We start from the raw sequence: 17,836 nt of genomic DNA on the forward strand, positions 1-17,836 counted from the left end.
TGTGAAATAAGGTAAGCACAGAGCAATATTCTAATATTTGCACGGATGAGAGAGGAGGTCAGAACGTGTTTTCATCTACTCATGCTAGTATTCTCACGGACATCAAAAGACAGTTTGCATAAACGTGACAAAGAAGAAGGATTTAACCCGCCATCAAAACCTCTGGAAAAACTAAATTTGATTGGACTAGAAAAAATAAGAAGCCTTATGAGAAAAATTGCAAGCGTTTTGCCTTGAGGCAACATTGATCGTGGCATCGAAAGCCACAGGTTTCCTTCAGGAAGGCATCTAGGTCAGAAGGCTTCCAGGGAGAGGGGCGGGAGTGCCTTCAGTTAACCTCTAGACTTTTGGGAAAGATGCCTTTTTGTTTCCTCTGGATCCAAAATCTCTGGACCAAAGGAGTTTTTTCGTATCAGATCTGTTTTCCAGGATATTTCCGTGCCCCTAAAATTTCTAAGGTATAAACACATTAAAAGCTGGGGTAATCATTAGGATATGCGGATTGGAATAAAACAGGATGCAGACACAAATTCAATGCTATTTTAAGACTTGTGGTGGTAGCAAAAATGTGCAGAGATTTGAGCAGGAGTTCTCTCGCTGGTTTTGGCGAAATGCCCAGTTAAGCCCTGACAACACTCGAGGTTTTCAAAAGGGAATTTTCCGTGATTACAGCACGAAACACACTCAGCTGCTCTCACATCTTACTTTGCGTACCACTTTATCAGAAAGCAGAGGCCTGGACTTATTACTATTATTAAATGAGCGAATTATCACCTTTTTAGTTTCAATGCCACAGATTGTTTCTTTAAATTTTACATTTCAGATGCGGGTAAATAGTCATTGTGATAGTAAGGTTTCTGCTGAGGTTTGCATACCAGAGCAACTGTTCTAAACTATCAATTACACATACTGAAAACTAAATACTGAAACCAGCTCCATCCTTCCTAAATTGATCCCAACCAAATACATTTAAAAATGAACCACACGATGTCTCACAGGCTTGTACGATCCAAAAGCAGACAGTTGGAAATGCAATTTGATTCTGAACCAAATTTTGCTTTAGCATGCACTGTAGGATAATTCAGTCATTGTTTCAAATCAGAAACCGAGTACAGCGAGAATATAAAACCCACTGACCTTTCTTTGCTAGATTACTGTTGGGTTCATACTTCTCAATCAGTTGTTGAACTTGTTCTTGTTTTAACGGTGGATAGAGGATTTCATTTAATCGTGGATCACGTTGCTTAAAATTTATAAATTCCATCATCTGATCAACAGTAAGGTATGGTTTGCTCTTGGCACCACTGGAGAAAAATTAAAGCAACAGCAAAGCCGTTAAAATACATTTCCTTGAAATCTTGTTCAATGTTCTGTAACTTCCCAGGGAAACCGAAACAAGAGTCAAACTATCCTACAACAAAAACTTTGTCCCACTGTGTCTTCAAACTAATTTGTCAGTATATAACGACAAACATTCTTCATCAAACACCCAGGAGTAAGATTTTTAAAAGCATTCAGCATTATTGACATCAATGGGAAGAGTTAGAGCAATGCTAAAAGCTTTTCATTCCTCTGAATTCCTGGAACTAAGCAATTAAAAAAAGTAAAAGAGAAAACAATGTGGAATTCAATCCTGAGCTTCCCACAAACACTCCGCGGGCATTCCTGGCCCAACTATTTGGTTTTACTGCTGAATAACAGCAGCCCTGACTTCATTATTTCAGCATTTGCTGTTTTTTTTTTTTTATAAACCTGCTAAAAAATGCTAGGCATTCTGCAAAGCAAGCAAAAAGATGCCTATTTAGAGAGTGAGTAAAAAGAGCAGAGTTTGGGTACAATTTGTACCCAGATGGAGATCCAGGAAGCCTCCAAGCCAGGTGACGTGCTTAGGGTTGTCTACAGCACTCGGGACTGGCCTACTTCTACTCTGCGAGAGGGCAATGGAAAGTCTACCCCCGGGTTCAATGGGAGCAAACCAGGCCAAGGCTGTGCTCCTCTGAAACCTCAACCTTAGAGAAAATAAGCACAAAAGGAGTACGTGAGCAGACCCATGTTTGCAAAGATACGTTCACCAATTGCTTTGGTGATCTTGGGATGTATTTTGGAAATTACTTTGCTTTCATATTGCTTCATGTTCTGACTCCATTGATCAGGCTCTGCTGAAACTGGGAAGTACAACGACTTGCTGCAAGGGGTAGAAGCAACACGAGTTATATAGCTTGTAACTGAATGTATGAGATCAGTTGTAGCTGGCTGCTAATTTAATTTCACGGTGTGAATTCATGATGCACAAATCCGAAAAGTTACTGCATTTTTTGCAACTCCTAATTAAGCTTTTGGGGGTGATTATACATATTCTCATGCCTACTGCACGCTGTTACTGCTTATTACTCTTCTTCCTTTACTTTCATGGAAACCTAAACTATCCTAATCCGTATAGAAAAACAAGACCCGGCAGTTCTGCTCCTCTAGGAACAAATTACTTTAAAACTCCGACCATTAGAACTGGAGGCAAAAGCCTGGGAGAGAAGGAACCCTTGATCCGAGGTTAAATAACAGCCCTGCTTGACAATGAAATCTCTTCTTGGCAATTGCTGCACGGTGCTGTAGTCTAAATAACCTACTTTGCCATCCCTAGCCCAGAAAATCAGTGAAGGGGAATAAATAAATAAATAAATAAATAAATAAATAAATAAATAAATGGACGTCTTTTCTTACAACTCAGAAAAGATGTGGTCGATCTCAGGCCGAGGGCAGAGGTTGTTTAAGAACACCCTGTACACGTCTGGCGTGAAGTCGTCTTGAGGGATTGAATCATTCTGCAAAACGGGGAAAAAACAGTGAAAGAACGATACAGCACTCTCACATGCTCTTTGTAAACAGATCACTCACTACTGCACTTCTTTTGATTTCCTTCCTGCAACCTACAGGAACCTGGATTTTGCAGAATAATAAATTCCACTGCATAACAGAGCAGCTTAAAGAGTACATCTTTAAAAAAAAATACAAATGCATCCATCATCTTAGTTTCCGTAAGGCAAAGTTATCCCTTTCTCTGAGCACCTGTGAAGAAGAAAGAAAGGACATCTCCCCATCTAACCCCATTATCTGTAGCATAAATAGGTATATCAATCCTGATGAAGCCTCTGAACTCAATCCCAGCGGGGCGGCTGACCAGTGGTGCTGAGCCCGTCTGCTTCAGCGAGCAAAAAGGCAGCGTTACAGAGGACGAGCACGTTACTCATCTTTCCAAGGCTTTCAAAGAACCGGGGAACGAACTGGGTCACCGAGTCATTATTAATACACTTGCTCTCTGACAGCAGCAGAAATGTTTTATTTTCCTTCCTGAAGGTACACGTTCAAGATACCGCGATTCTGGGCAAGACTCATGCAGTGTAGCTTCTCCATACATTTTTGTCCTAAACACTCAGTGTGGTGCATTTGGCAATCAGATTTCTTTTACAGAAATTGATAAAAATGCTCTCCGATAGAAGAGATACCAGCATTTTTTTCTTACTTTTTCTAAAATTCAGAACAATTTACATTTAATCCTGCTTCGAGATGACACTCTCATCATCCCCATTATACCTGCTGGCTTTTCTCTGGAAAAATAGAGTTACTGTTTTTAACTGGAGGGAATTACTGGACTGGATAAGGAAAACAGTCCTTTGCATGAAGCTCAAGAGTCCTCCTCCCGCTTGCACGTGCTGCCTTCAAGCTCCAGAGTTTTTGCAGAAGACAGCAAGGACTGCTTCTTTAGTGGAGCTGGGAAGAAATGAGGACCCCAAGGAAGGTGCAAAGCTGTTTTCAGCACAGAACAGTAGCGGTGTGCTCACTGGCTTCTGCCTTTGCATCAGTGCGCAGAGAAAGGAAAATGGCACAGAAGCTTGTATTTTGTGGAGAGGAAACCTTATAAAGGAACAAGAAAAAGGAAAACACAAAAAAAGTGAAATGCAAATACTGAAAATCTGATTTTTGCGTTTCTTCCATGCAAGCTAACTTTATCAAAAGCTATGACATGTAGTCTCCGGGAGCACCACGGACCCACATGATGCCTCTCCACGGCTCCAAAATAATGCCTGAATCTGATGAACTGGAGGAGGAAAATTGTAACTTGGACACAAAGCCATTTGCTTTTAAATGCCGTTGAACCTGGTCATCTTAGAAGCAAGCTGCTGATAGAGGAAATAGTTGCTTTTATTTATTCTGCCTGTTTAACACCGTTGCCAAGGGAACCTGAAGCGTCGATTCAAGCCTTTGTTAGACGGAAGGAAACTTTTCAATATTTTTCCTGCTTTAGGTTAAAGTAAATAAACAAGCCAATGCCACAGGCATCACTTTTATCTCTCCTTTCATCTATGAAACCTGCAGAGGCCCAAGAGGGTTTTGTACCGTGACCATTGCTCAGCGTTTCTGTCCGCAAGCGCAGACTAAAGCGGACCCAGTTCATGCTCGGACTGAGCTGGACTGCTTCCCTGCTCCACCTGGGTACCCATCTCCAAGCTCCAACAGTCTAAGGTCACCAGCCATTAGACCCTTGTGCCTTCCTTTTTTTGGCAGACTGTGCGAGTGCCTGCAGGGTGAACTGGTCCAAAACTTACCGGCCAAAAAAACCCTGTGCACTCTACCGTGGGATCAGCTCTCGGAGCCAGGTAACTCGCCAACAGCACAACTGCTAAATCCACTGCAAGGGTGGATGGAGAAGTTTGTAACCTGAAGTTGGAGGATGGAAATAGCTCCTTTCAGCGATAGCCATTGGCGACACAGAACTATGTGTGAAACTGCGCCTCCTAAACTTTGATAAATTTGAGCTGCGGTGCTTTTGGTTGAGACTAGGACTGCTGATACTTGTGTTTCCCTAAAGGCCAGGATTCATAAAGCTTGTGAATTTTCTTCTTGTAGTCGGCACCCCGCTCTCCTCTGTTCCCTGTACCTATAATCCCTATTCAGCAGGCTACTGCTCCTCAGCCAGCACTTCTCCTAAGGGCATTTTAGATGTTGATTCTGTAATTACCACAGAATTACAGTCTCGCATTGACCTAATATATTTTTTCCTTTACAGGGGATTTAAAGGCACTCAACACTGAGCAAAATGTGGGTCTTTTCCAATAACCCGAGATCCAGGCTTTTATTTGCCACTTGGTTCCAATTAAGAAAATAGACCTGTTTCCCAACACATAGCTACAAACGCCTATCTACAAAAAGGATAACAAACACAAGTCTTCAGGCATAAGTACAGAACCTTTTAATAATTATTTCCTACCGGTAACGTAACCGGTGGGCTACAAAACACAGAGATCTAGATGGGAGACAAAAGCCTTGCTGCAAGTATTTGCCACCCCAGGCACAACCTCAGACAACTATATTTGGATTCCAAAAGCCTGCCTGCCAAAAGGGATTAAAATATGCTGCCCCTTTCCTCAGCCTGGTCCGAGCCATCCACATTTCACTGGAACCACCCACACACCTTATGCGCTAATCTCTTTTTTGAGACCAATGAACAAATCACAAACTTTCTGCACCACATGAGAGCATCCCTCATTTCCAGCTTTGCTGAATATTGGTGTTTGATTTTATTCTGTGATTAAGACTCTCTACTAATTTCAAGCACTGTTGATTTATGATTTCTCTTGTAACCTGCCTGCTTTTATAACATCTGTATCCAGTCTGTTATATATTCGGCAGCACAACAGCTAATTCAGATTATTTGCACAGACGGGACTCAATAGATGGTGGTTTTATTTTAAGTTCATAGTCAAGCTCACTGGTGCTTCATTGTGAACCTCTACACTAACTGGAAGGCAGAAACCAGTCTTCACAGCCAAACAGGCGACTAAAATAAAGCTCTTCAAATTCTATTTAAGGCACCTTTGACTAAAACCAAAACAAACAAAAATACCCAACAATAACAAAAAGCACCCTCCCCTTTCCCAAAAGTAGCCAAGATTTAAAAAAAATCATAGGGCAATCAGATGCCGAACTCAAAAAACTCATTGGCATATTTTAAAACTTCATTTAAACATTCCTCTGCTTTCAGATCTGCTGGATGATGAATGCTGCCAAAAATCAGATCCCGCAGGGTTTGGTCCTGCAAGACTCTACACATGCCAGGTCCGACCCAGAAATACATAAATAAATAAATCCACGCTTTCAAAATGTGCTTGACTTGAAGACCATGGGTCATCTCACTGCGGTCATGCTCAACTGCTTGGCCGAATCAGGGCTGGAATGCTCAGCGCTGCAGAGAATCCATCCCTTATTAAGATCCCTAAATATGAAATAAAGAGTTTATTTTCAGCACGTCTGGGGAGCCTCTCTGGTGTTATTCTGCCACAGCAGGATGAAGGCAATTATCCAGGCAATGAGAACTCTTCCTCGTCTCGCACTAAATACAGTGCCTACACGTTGTCCCGCAAGGTCTCCTGGCAAGCACACACACAGGGAATTTGCTAATGAGCAGGGCCAGCGGATGCTGAAGTTTGTACTGTCACAGACAAGTCCATGCAGTGATACTATACCCCGGCAGCATAGCTCAGGCTGCCCTACGCTCAGGTCACTGCATAAGATAGATGAGGGACTGTCCCAACCTTGGAGCTATGAATCAGGAAGAGAGTGATAAATGCTGACTTGGAATCCTCTTACCCACGACTGTGAATTTCACTTTGTGTTTTAGGGTCATCCACAGGTTGCGAGAGGTGCAGTAAAACAACACGTGAAACTCATGGCCAGTGAGCCCCATATCTTCCTAAGCAATGAGAAGTATGTTTTTTCTATGAAACTTGGAGAGAAGACCCTTAGAGGGGTCTTCATGAGGCATGAATAAAAAACCCCAAAAGCCTAAGCTGTTAATGTTCACGAGAGACTTTCATGAATTCTCTCAATAATTTGGTGTGGTTTTACTGAGCAAGATTCCCCGATATTCATGTCTTCCATGCTGCTGGGAGTCCAGTGCTCTTCAAGGCTTTAAGGGAACACCATTTGTCCTGTAGCACAATGAGGCAGAAAAGCTGGAAGTTGAAGTTAAGAATTTTACTTGTTCAAATAAACAGGAACACAAAGGAAAAGAGCTGTAGTTGAAGAACTGATTTTCTTCTACTCCATTACCTCTATGAGATTCAGAGTTTCATGCTTCTTAAGCACTTAGCTTCTAAAATTTTTTTTTTCAAAGGTGATCCACACAGTTTTCCTTGTTCCATGAAGCGTATTTCTCTTTCGTCCCAACCAAAGAAAAGCTCTACTTTACACTATGAATAATTTTCAAGATGGTATCCCAGCAACAAGTATCCAGCAATGTGTATGTAAAATTGACTGTACTTAAATAAATAGCAGCAAAAGGCTGCAGTTTCTTTCAAGGACTCCAGAGATGTTTAGAATTTTTTTCAGAGATATGTAGTAAAGAGAAGTAATAAATCAACCGATTTAAAAAGCAACGCTTCAGTGATTTTTTGCACATCTTATCTTGTTTGCTAACAATTAAACGAAACCGCATCTTTAAAATTATTCTTTCCATGTTGCTAACCTCACAACCTTACTTTAGATAAGATTATTATAATCTTTTATACTTACTTTAGAGACATTTTATGGAATTAAGCTCCCAAACCTATGAAGGAAGGTCTCATCGGTAAGGGGTATCTGAGGTTTGGCTTGTGAAGATTTTGCTCCATTGCTCTTCTGGAGCTGTAGGAATTGGCTGTATTAAGAAACCATTGGGGAAGCAGCAAAGGTTGAGGGAACATTACAGCACAGTTTTCTATAAGAGGGATTAGGAGATGCAGGCTCTCCTCTGCTGCAGACTAGTTCTGCCCCACCTCTTGGACCTCTGAATGTAGGAATTATCTTGCAAGAAGCTTCCTGGAGGAGAAGCTCCACCTGGGAGGAAAGACTACGGACATCTTCACTCCAGCGTTAACTAGCATTACCTGCTCCAGCTCATTCCTCTTGAAAAAAGCCTTCTTGAGGGTGAGGTACCATCCTGCAAATCCTCCAGGTTGAGGAGAGCTCCTGGATTAGCAGCATACAATGGCTGCATCCCCGCAGCATTAACAGCTTTGACACTACAGCATTTCAACAATTACTCCATGCACCTTTTAGATAAGCTACAGTGAGTTTAAATTGTCACTTAACTCAAGATATAGTTGTTTGGTTTTTTTTTTTTGTGAGAAGGAAACAGATAACACCATTAGCTACACCTCGAGCTAAGACCGCTCTGAAATCATGCCTTGAAAATTGTGCGACAGTCACCGATTCTTAAAATATTCTCACAGGATTTCTCCAGGACAGGTCACACAACCCCCTGCCCTTTCCTTTAATCCATTTGCACTTCTTGCAGGCACTCCTGGTCCCTACACAATTTCAAATCAAAGGTACTCAGATTTGCAGATGAGTATCAGGAACTTCTGCGTGGGAAAGAAAGACCTGCTGCTGAGGACCTATCCAGAAGCAAAGCCAGCACAGCATGATCAGCCTTGAACAAATAGTCCTCAACTCAATAGAGAGTGAACACCGCCGAATACAAGCAACACTTTGTAAGGACCAGGAATAAATTCAGATGCTTACCCTGGAAGATGGAAGATTACAAGCTTCTAACGCGGTCTCTACTCGTTTTCTGTCAGCGGAAAACAAGCGGTATATGCTGCAAAACGAAGACAAACCAGAGCGAATTGGCTTACAGACATGCCTTGATGGCCCATGTGGCTTAAAGGCTGAATATCACTTCCCAGTCTATCGCATCTTTAGCTATTTATTTCCATTTGGCTGGCTGCTTGGTAACACAAGCGAGTTTAATGGTGCCCATGATGAGTTTAACTCTGCCCCACGCAAGCCCCTATTACAGCAGATCGTTATTTGAAAAAGTCATCACTGCTCTCTTCATATTACCCCAGTGATATGCAATTTGAATGTATTTATCCTCACAACATGTCTCTGACATCTCAAACGTATATTCACACTAAAAAGTCACAGGAGGCTATGTGGTAAGGAAGGGGAACAGAACTTACTTCTTCAGAGGAATGCGCCCTTCTGGAGTCACCTGCAGCTTAAGTTTTGTGTAACTGTGGAGAGAAAAGCATCCTGTTTTATTTTTACAGCATTTTCAAGTACCTCTCCACCAACTTTATAGCTCAATGCCACTGTTCTGATCAGGTGGCAAGTTCCACTCATCTCTTTTGCCCAATATGAAAACCTGTTGGGATACCATTAATCAGTAAATACCTTTTCCATCAACAGTAATGCACCTGTAGTGTCAAATACAGTGTCCGTCTTGCAACAGGAGATTGCAAATACCATTAATGCACAAATTTATCATCCTCCCAAGCTCCTTCTCACTCAGACTGCCTGCCAGTCTATCAGCAGACTGAATTGTGGCACACAGGCTACACAACTTGACTGGAAAGGTGGCTGTACTCCTCCTCCTCTTCCAGGGGCTGAAACCATCCCTGGATGTTGCACACCAACATCCCTGCCTCCCTAAGCCCTCCCCATCGCACATCTATGACGGTTTCTCCGTTTGACCCTAAATGTTGTCACTCCTCAGGAAGGAAGTCAAATCGCTGGCAACTGAAATGTCTCTGCACCAGCAAGAGTGTCTGTATATTTAGCGGCCCTGGGCAAGCCCAAGACATTTCCAGTGCGAAGCAATATAAAAATTACACGCTGAAACCGCCTACAGGCAGGCAGTTATCCAGGTTTTGAACTGAGTATTTAGAGCATCTCAGTATCTCAGGACCTGTGACTCTTCTTGCATGCTCATTAAAGCAGCAGGATGAGGATGTACTTTCCTTTGTCCAAATCTTTCAACTTACTGATTCAAAGCCTACTGAAACAGGAGTCATCCAGTAGCTTCGATGAGAAGGGGTTGGGCCTACAGCTGCTTTCTGATTGTCCTCCCGGTAGGCGAGGACTACTGCTTACCAGCAAAATGTCTACCAGCAGCAGCCTGCAAAGAGCATGACTTTTTGAGTGCTTCATCTCTTCCACTCGAATATTATTAAAACTATAAATGAGTTTTGCAGTAATACGATCTGGTGAAAAATCTGGCAACACAAGTATTTAAGAGGATTATTTTATTTATTTGTTTTTTAAATTTGTTCACTTTACCCACTGGCCTACCAAAAGAAAAAGAAACTGCATGGTTCTAATAAACTTTCTTTTTCTTCCCAACCAAAAATGCCATTAGCAACTGCTTCAAAAACAAAGTACGTGCTAATATCCCTAACTAGGATAGGAACATTTTCACAAATCCTTGTCTCCTCATACGCATCTTCTGGAAACTGAAATCTCTTGCGCTACTGTGTCACCAAACAAAAATATTATCCCCTCTGCCCCCATCTCCCAGCACTGAGCTAGAATAAAAAATAAATTAAAAAAAAATAATCACAATGGTTAGTAAAAAAAGGTTTCTTTTATTTTGCCTTCTATTTTTTGAAACTTTTAAGCACATTCTGGTCACATTTAATATTTTCCTCTACAGCCAAGAAAGCTAGAAATAAAAGGAAACGGGGGGGAGGAAGAATTCCGAACTTCAGTTAAAGCAAACTAAAGATGTGTGTCTGAAGAACAGTCAACCCCCACCAGTACTTGCCACCTTTTTTCCTCCCAAATTCTTTGTTACACCTGGGACAGTATTTTTTCCCCTGCAGCCATTATCCATCCATCTAAGAAAACCAAGCACGTTATTCCTGTTAAAAAGCTTGCTAGGAGCTAGTCCCCATCAGTAGCAGCCAAACGGACTCATTTCAGTAGTGCAGTGCTGACTCCAGGAACGACAAACTTTGGACCTAACGCTGACCCAAGGTTTCCATAGTAGAATCACCCTTTGCTCATGACTGCACTGGTCAGTATTTCAGTACTAATGTCCTCCACCATCCATTTTTGCACCCCAACACAAAAATACACCGCGTGGTTCCAACAGAAGAATGAGCACTTTATAACCAAAATGGCAGTTTTTATTAACCACCCCTCCTCCCAAATTAACCCTATTTTTCTCATCTGACCAAACCACGGGAGAGCTGCTCAAGCTGTTTATTATTGCACTTCCAATGCTGCAAGGGACTGAACGCCGCAAAGAAAAAAGCCTTTCTAATTCTGCTCTAACGCAATTTGCTTTCTATTTCAACAAAAGGGTTCTGACAGGACTGCAACCAACCCTTTGCTTAGTACAGTAATTATAATGGGGAAGTATTTTTAATCTTCAAAGTCAAAAATTTCTTAAGTGACTGTGATTTGGCATCTGTGCAGAGGACCCTGGAAACCTTGCAGTTCCCAAGTGATTTATTAATTAGTGGAAAAAGAAAAAGACACAGGAATGCCCTGCTTGCCTGCTACTGAATCTATGCAATGCGTCCAGTGACTTCATCTTTAATTAATGTTGCTTGAACAACCACCAAAAAATGGCTCCAAATAAGACTGGCTCTACTATACTGTGTGATAACACGTTCCTCCTTTGAATCCAATATGAAAATGCCCATTAGGTACAGCCACAATCCTCCCCATTACAGACCTGTCAGCAAGGTCTGCTGGCTACCCGGGGATTTGAGTGGTAAGGGGCATGGAAATAGCAATATCAAATCACTCCCGTAACTCATCCCAACCTATGGAGCTGAAGGAAGTCATCTCTGCTCTTGCTCTCACACCTGGCTCTGCTCAGGTTAGCACAGTGCTTTCTCCACTGTCAACATGTGGAGCAAAAAGGAAATGTTAAATGTTTCCATCCATTTGGGATTTTGTTTGCATAATATATCATTGCTGTCCCAACACAGCGTTATCAGACACAAAGTTGTAGTTCCTGCAACGTCCAACCTTCAAAGTTTCTTCAAGAATTTCTGTTGACTTCAGCTGCACCACAACGAACACTATGAGAAGGAAACACACACACCCGCACCCCTCCCAGAACAGGCACTTATGAATACGTAGGTGGGATTAAAATTAAGCAGTTGGGAACCTTCTGACTAAATATGAGTGCATCTAATGAAATCAGGCATGCGCAGCCTTAGAAACTCCAGGAAAAGGGTGAGTTAACTTGCTTCTCAGATGGAGGCAAGTTTTAGGAACTTAAGCCCCAGCTTGGTATTTAGCTGCACCCAGCCTCAGTCCATGAGCAGAAATTAAAAGGTGTTTGGGGGAGACACAAAGCTGAATTTAACCAGCCAACTCGTAGGCTGGGGAGGGTATAGCTTCTCTTTCAGAACCCCAAAAGGCCAGCAAGTACCCCGTTTCCGTACCATCGTTATCTGGCAGGCTTTGCCATGCTGTTCTCAACGCTATCACTTACGCAAAACTCCCTCAGCACGTGCATTTATCATCCAGTTGAGAATCGCTAATGTCAGGTTTAGTTCTCTTTCTTTTTGGAGGTGTGTTTTTACACCCCAAACATTCTCATAAACAGCTTTCGTACTTTGTTGAAAACAACTCAGAATCTGTGCGCTATGCAGTGCAATCTAGATGAACAGATTCACAGCTTCCCTCTGAATCACATGAAAACCAGAGAGATTAGACTGAAGAAAATGGACTTCTTGCATTTCTCATTTTTTGATCAGTAACAGAAAAAAAGGGAAACAAACCAGAAGCAAGTCAGTCCAAAATATTCCTTCATTTTAAACGGAGAGCTTCAGACTACAGCCGAAGCTACTAATTTGGTATACAAGGGAAAGATGGCATTTAATTCTGGTTTTTTGCTACAACTTAGTAGTTTGCGAGAAGAACCCTAACAAGATTTTTGTTTAAATGACGTTTAGATAACAGGCTTTTTAAAACCATGAGAAAGGACAGCCTGTGTTTAGAAAAGTGACAACTCATCAAAGCAGAAACAATAGATGACAATGTGACTAACAAGAAAAGAGGAAAATGACGCAGAGAAAAGAGCAACACCCACAGCATTAAATACTATGGCCACTTACGCTTTTTCCAGAAACGCGTCCCTTGACATGTTCTGTGCCAACAGATTTGTTGCCAAACTGAACACTTCATCTGACCATTCCTATAGAGAGAAAAATTGATTAAATGAGGCTTAGTTTAGATGTTTACTTACACAAGGAAAAATATTTTTGAAAATTATATCGTTAGTAAAAAGTGCCTAATAAAGTCTGAACTTGATTTTTCCAATTACAGCTTCCTTCCTCATTTGTGAGACCTGATTTTCTTATGCTGCAAAAAATGAAGACTGTTACAAATATTTTTTTAAAAAGATATCTTATTCCAATGTATTAGGGGGAAAAAAAAAAATCATATGGATAAATGTCTGATGCAAAGCACATTCAAGTTTGTGGGAGATGCAAAATAAATGCCCCAGAGAAATACATTTTCTTGTGTGTTGGACACTGTTCTGGTTGACACACTAAGGATTAAAAAAGGAGCCCCTTACCACCATTCTCGTAAAACAAAGCTGAAATGGGCTTAAAGCCCTCTGAAGACTGACAGACCCGACAGGGTGGGATACAGACCATACCATAGTAAGTCTCTTGCTCCAACGCCCCCTCTTGTAAGAGTTTGTTGCAAGAGCCTCCGCATCACTCTCTCTACAGACCATGAAGTAATTCAGACAACAAATATCACGCCTTATCTTTTATGGTGGATACCGAGTTAAGAACTGTAACTACTGACACTATCTAAGATCTTATCAGCTAACATAAGAAACACGCTTAAAAAAACCAAACCAGTAGAAATATATAGGAATAAACTTAAATTATTTGATATACTGGGAAGAAGATGCAACTGCAAACAGAAAAGCTCCTCTTTCCCCTACCGTACATCCTTACACTGTGGTCCTATCCCTCGCTAAATTATTTTTCCCTCTTGCTACCCTGACGGAGAGAAGAAATGTCCTCCAGCTGCTCATGGGACACCTCCCTTCTCCGCCTGCAGGCACTGCTCTTCCCATGGCTCTCCCTCACTTTTCCTCCCTTTATTTTCCTGACTTATTTTTCCTCATTTCTATGCTTATTGCTGAAGTCCTCCTCTTAGGTCTCTGCCCTTTCCCGGGTTCCCAGCAAGGCTGATCCATGATTATAATCTGAAGTTTAGACTCTCACTGCTCGTCCTGTCGCTCTCCTCCCTTGCAGGTCTCTCCTGCAGCTTTTCATCGACAACTTCAGCTCATTTTTCCTTGCTAACTTGGTGCTTATTTGCAATCTTTAATTGCAATCCTTTTTAATCACAACTGTGGTTTTGGATTGGCTTTGTTTCACCCCTTTAAAAGAAAAGAACGAAAATAAACAATGCCTTTGCAAACAATGTGATTTTTTTTCTTTTTTTACTTGATGAAGTTTTCTGAGTTTTCTTTGAAACTAAAATTGAGTTGCCTTTCATATCAGTCCAGATCCAAAATTCCCATCACCACATACCCTCCCGGATGCGTACTCTCTGGGAGGTATTCCCTCTTCTTGGCTTTTTTTTTTCTTGAGGAAAAGTACAAAAAAAAGGCGATTTCATTCTGACAAAAATTGATAAGGATGTTGACGTCCAGTGAAACAAATGTTGCTACGTCACTTTGGAGCTCACGAGCTTGTTTTACCTAAAAAGCCCCAAGTTTCTGCATGACTAGGTGATCAATTTGAGAGAGGTTCAGAAGTTATAATTTTTATATGGTTTTTTTTAACGTGCTAAGATCTGTTCCCTAAAGTTATCAGACCTTGTTCCTGAAACTGGTCTCGCACAGTCGCTCCCAACGAGGAAGAGATAAGGCTACCTATATGCCTACTGTTAGGAGCCTTTGATATCCTTCAACCACCAGATCCTTAAGTCCACCCCATTTACAACCTCACACCTAAGGAGCTGAGACAACACATCTCCCTGTGACTGGTATTTCTGGCAGAGAAACCTTCTTCCCTCAGACACAGACTACTCGTTCTAGAGGTAAACTGCTCTTGCTGAGATACTCCTCCCCTCCACCTCTTGTGACCACTTCAATTTTTTTTTCTTTACTTGTTTTTCCTTCTTAGGTCTAATTTGAAAAAAACAGGGGTGTGAGAAAGAACAAGAGAAGGAGTTGGGTTCGTTAGCAACACCACTGCTTTGCTGTGACTCTTGGAACAAAGAGTGTATTAAGTACAGCATCTTTTTTTCTTCCTGGCAACTCATTTTTCCAGGCTCAGAATAGGCTCATCTTGTAAACACTGCTTTGTTTAGGCTCTAATAATAGCAGTTAAAACTTCTCCCTGTGACACCAACGGCTGCAAAGATTAATGGCAACGTAAAATATCATTTAGAAATTAGGAAAATACGCTGGCTTTTAACACATCTTGATAGACTTTGTTTTGATCTCACTGATTCTGCTGGGCTTAAAATGGAAGTATTTTGTAGAAAACAGAAGTAGGCCACTTCAGGAGTACCCCACACCCCAGCTCTTCCTTCTCTTTGTCCGAACATTTGTTGACAGGAATGTAAGGGGAACTTGGTTATTATGTGCCTGTCACAAGCATTATTTATATAACCAGTCTCGCCATGTTCCTTTGCTAGCTTTTCCTGGCTCTTCAAGCAATCACATCACTCTTGCCAAATATTCTAAGGCCTACCTGCAGGCTGAGCCATTTCTAACGATACAGGTGCCAAGTCAACAAGTCACAAGCAATACTTGCTCCTTGCCTCTTCCATTTTAGGGTCTTCATTCCAGCCACCATTGAGCCGCAGCCAAAAAACCAAGATCAGAAAATATGCCAAGGATCATGTCATCTTTCCAGTCACTGATCTGAACCCTCAGCAGGAGGGGAAACAACAGCCCTGAGCACAGACCCGAAGAAATAAAGGAGATGCTTTGGACTGACTTTGATGGGCTGGCATCAAGCTGTGAGCCAAGATGCGTCTCGCCGCTTTAGCTACCAAATGGTTCCGTTTCCTTGGTTTTGCTGCATGGTACAGAGTAAAGCCCATACTCTAACTCCGTGCATGATGCGCTCTGCAGCCGTCCTTACCAGCAGCAGCGATTCCAGAAGGCAGTGCTCGGTGAGAGCGCTCTGCGGGGTAGAAAGCTGTTATGTGTAGAAAGAAAACAGCCTACTGCGGAAAGGTTATAACAGCCTCTGAATCACCACAGTAGCTGCAGACTCCTGTACAAATGCAATACAAAAGGAAAATATAAATCTGGGTATTTTGAAATAGAACTGCACTAGCGCCAACAAACTGTGTGCAGACTGGAAGCCTCTGATCCCGTTCGGTAGCGAAGAAGCCAGCCTTCTGACATTCAACTCCAAGCAAGTCACATCCATCATGATAAGAGCTCCCTGAACTCGATCTCCTCTTGGCTACGTCCTGTTACACTAATTCATATTTGTATCATTCCTGTGAACTTTACTAACAAATTATTTAGCTGTTCTGTGCTTTGGCAGGTAGCGTATAAGCAGCAGTTCATTTGGAAATCTGTTGCTCAGCGAAGTAATTTCTCTCCTCTATTACATGCATCAGGATACATACCGTAAGACATTTATCTCAACAGAAGAGATGAGACTTTTTTCATAAGAAAAGACAGCACACATTCTTGAAAACACTTCCTTCAAATCAGAACTGACTACGTGCGAAGGCAGTGTTTCTCGCACATTTGGTTTTGGTGGGAGGTTAACAAAGCAAGCTGCTGAAATTCTACGCTTTCGGCAACCTTCTGAATTTTATTTTAAAAAATATATCAAATGGACATGAATTTATACGGTTTGTTTTACCATTTTATTATACTGATCAAGCTCTTAAATATGCCTAAGAAGCTGGAAAAATAAAGACGTATGCTGGAAAGCATAGTATAGCACAACTTGTGAATCATCTTTGACTACATCATTTTACTTATGGAGGAATTCATCAGCTCTTAAGTGATGGATCTGATCCACAGCTCATCAAACTGGGGAGAAACGGATTTCCTTGAGCTCTGGGTAGGGATCTGTATGGCCAGGATGGACTAGAGTGGTGAGAACAGAGTTGGCATGAGAGGCACAAAAGAGAGCGAGAGGAAAGAGATGGGGAAGATGGGATGTTTGCTTTTGAAGTTACTGGATTTGGGAAGAGAATGAAATACTGTAGAGGAGACACAGAGGTTCACAGGTTGTACTTCTTCACGTTGGGAATGGAGACAGAGAAAAAGAGCACCCGCTTAGAACAGGGTTTGAGAATAAACTTCTTTCTTTATCCTGGCTTCCGCAGTGCTATGTTTGTGGATGCTCACAAATCCTATCCCAAGACAGGCACAGGCACACCCCTCTGAAAATAAGCAAGCACTGTATCAGTGCTATTTCTCTTCATCATCAAGATGTGTCTAGCAATCTGCCTTTTGGACCATTACCTAATGAATTTCAAGCTGCATTCTTTGAACAAACCAGCTGCTCAGTGCCCTTCTGCTCATCACTAATGTACTTTAAACATTAGTTACTTTCTCCTGAAGGAATGCACATAAATCAGTACATCGCGACTACATCATTATTTCTAGCTCTTTATTTAGTTCACTTCGAGCAAGTTGAATAGCCCAGGGCTCATATTTTCATAATTTTCCCACAACTTGGCCAGTGGATGTGATGAACACAGTTTGTAGCAGAACAGGAAGCCTTCTGCAAAGGAAGAAAACCCCATAATTGAATAATTTTAACTGCCTCACTAAGACTGTTACAGTTTACTTTGCCTTTCTCCTCCAGGGGAGGACTGGTCGATACTTGTCACACAACTTGAAAAATAAGGTATCACAAATGAAGGGTTAATCTGAAAAATATTCATGCACTGAAAAGGGAAAGGTGGGGGAGTTTTTCGTTGGCACTTGCCTTCCCTGGAACATCAGCGAAAGGAAGGGTCAAAATTTGCATGTGTGACGTTGAAAACGTCTTGTATTTACATGCCTTCTCGGAGCTCCCTGATGTGCTTATTTATAACGATG

General features: G+C 41.7%; 1 protein-coding gene across 3 annotated transcripts in view; it reads right to left on the reverse strand.

Annotated features, from left to right (window-relative positions):
- PLCB1 (phospholipase C beta 1) overlaps positions 1 to 17,836 on the reverse strand; it is a 412,203-nt gene that overhangs the window by 143,896 nt on the left and 250,471 nt on the right. For all 3 annotated transcript variants that reach the window (XM_076335119.1, XM_076335120.1, XM_076335121.1), the window contains exons 5-9: positions 12,894 to 12,973; positions 8,997 to 9,050; positions 8,557 to 8,632; positions 2,719 to 2,819; positions 1,138 to 1,304 (exon numbers count right to left, since the gene is read on the reverse strand). In XM_076335119.1, the coding sequence (XP_076191234.1) occupies positions 1,138 to 1,304; positions 2,719 to 2,819; positions 8,557 to 8,632; positions 8,997 to 9,050; positions 12,894 to 12,973 (478 nt within the window). The remainder of the gene's footprint in view (positions 1 to 1,137; positions 1,305 to 2,718; positions 2,820 to 8,556; positions 8,633 to 8,996; positions 9,051 to 12,893; positions 12,974 to 17,836) is intronic.

This window comes from Aptenodytes patagonicus, chromosome 3 (assembly GCF_965638725.1).
Source record: "Aptenodytes patagonicus chromosome 3, bAptPat1.pri.cur, whole genome shotgun sequence".
NCBI classification, from domain to species: Eukaryota; Metazoa; Chordata; class Aves; order Sphenisciformes; family Spheniscidae; genus Aptenodytes; species Aptenodytes patagonicus.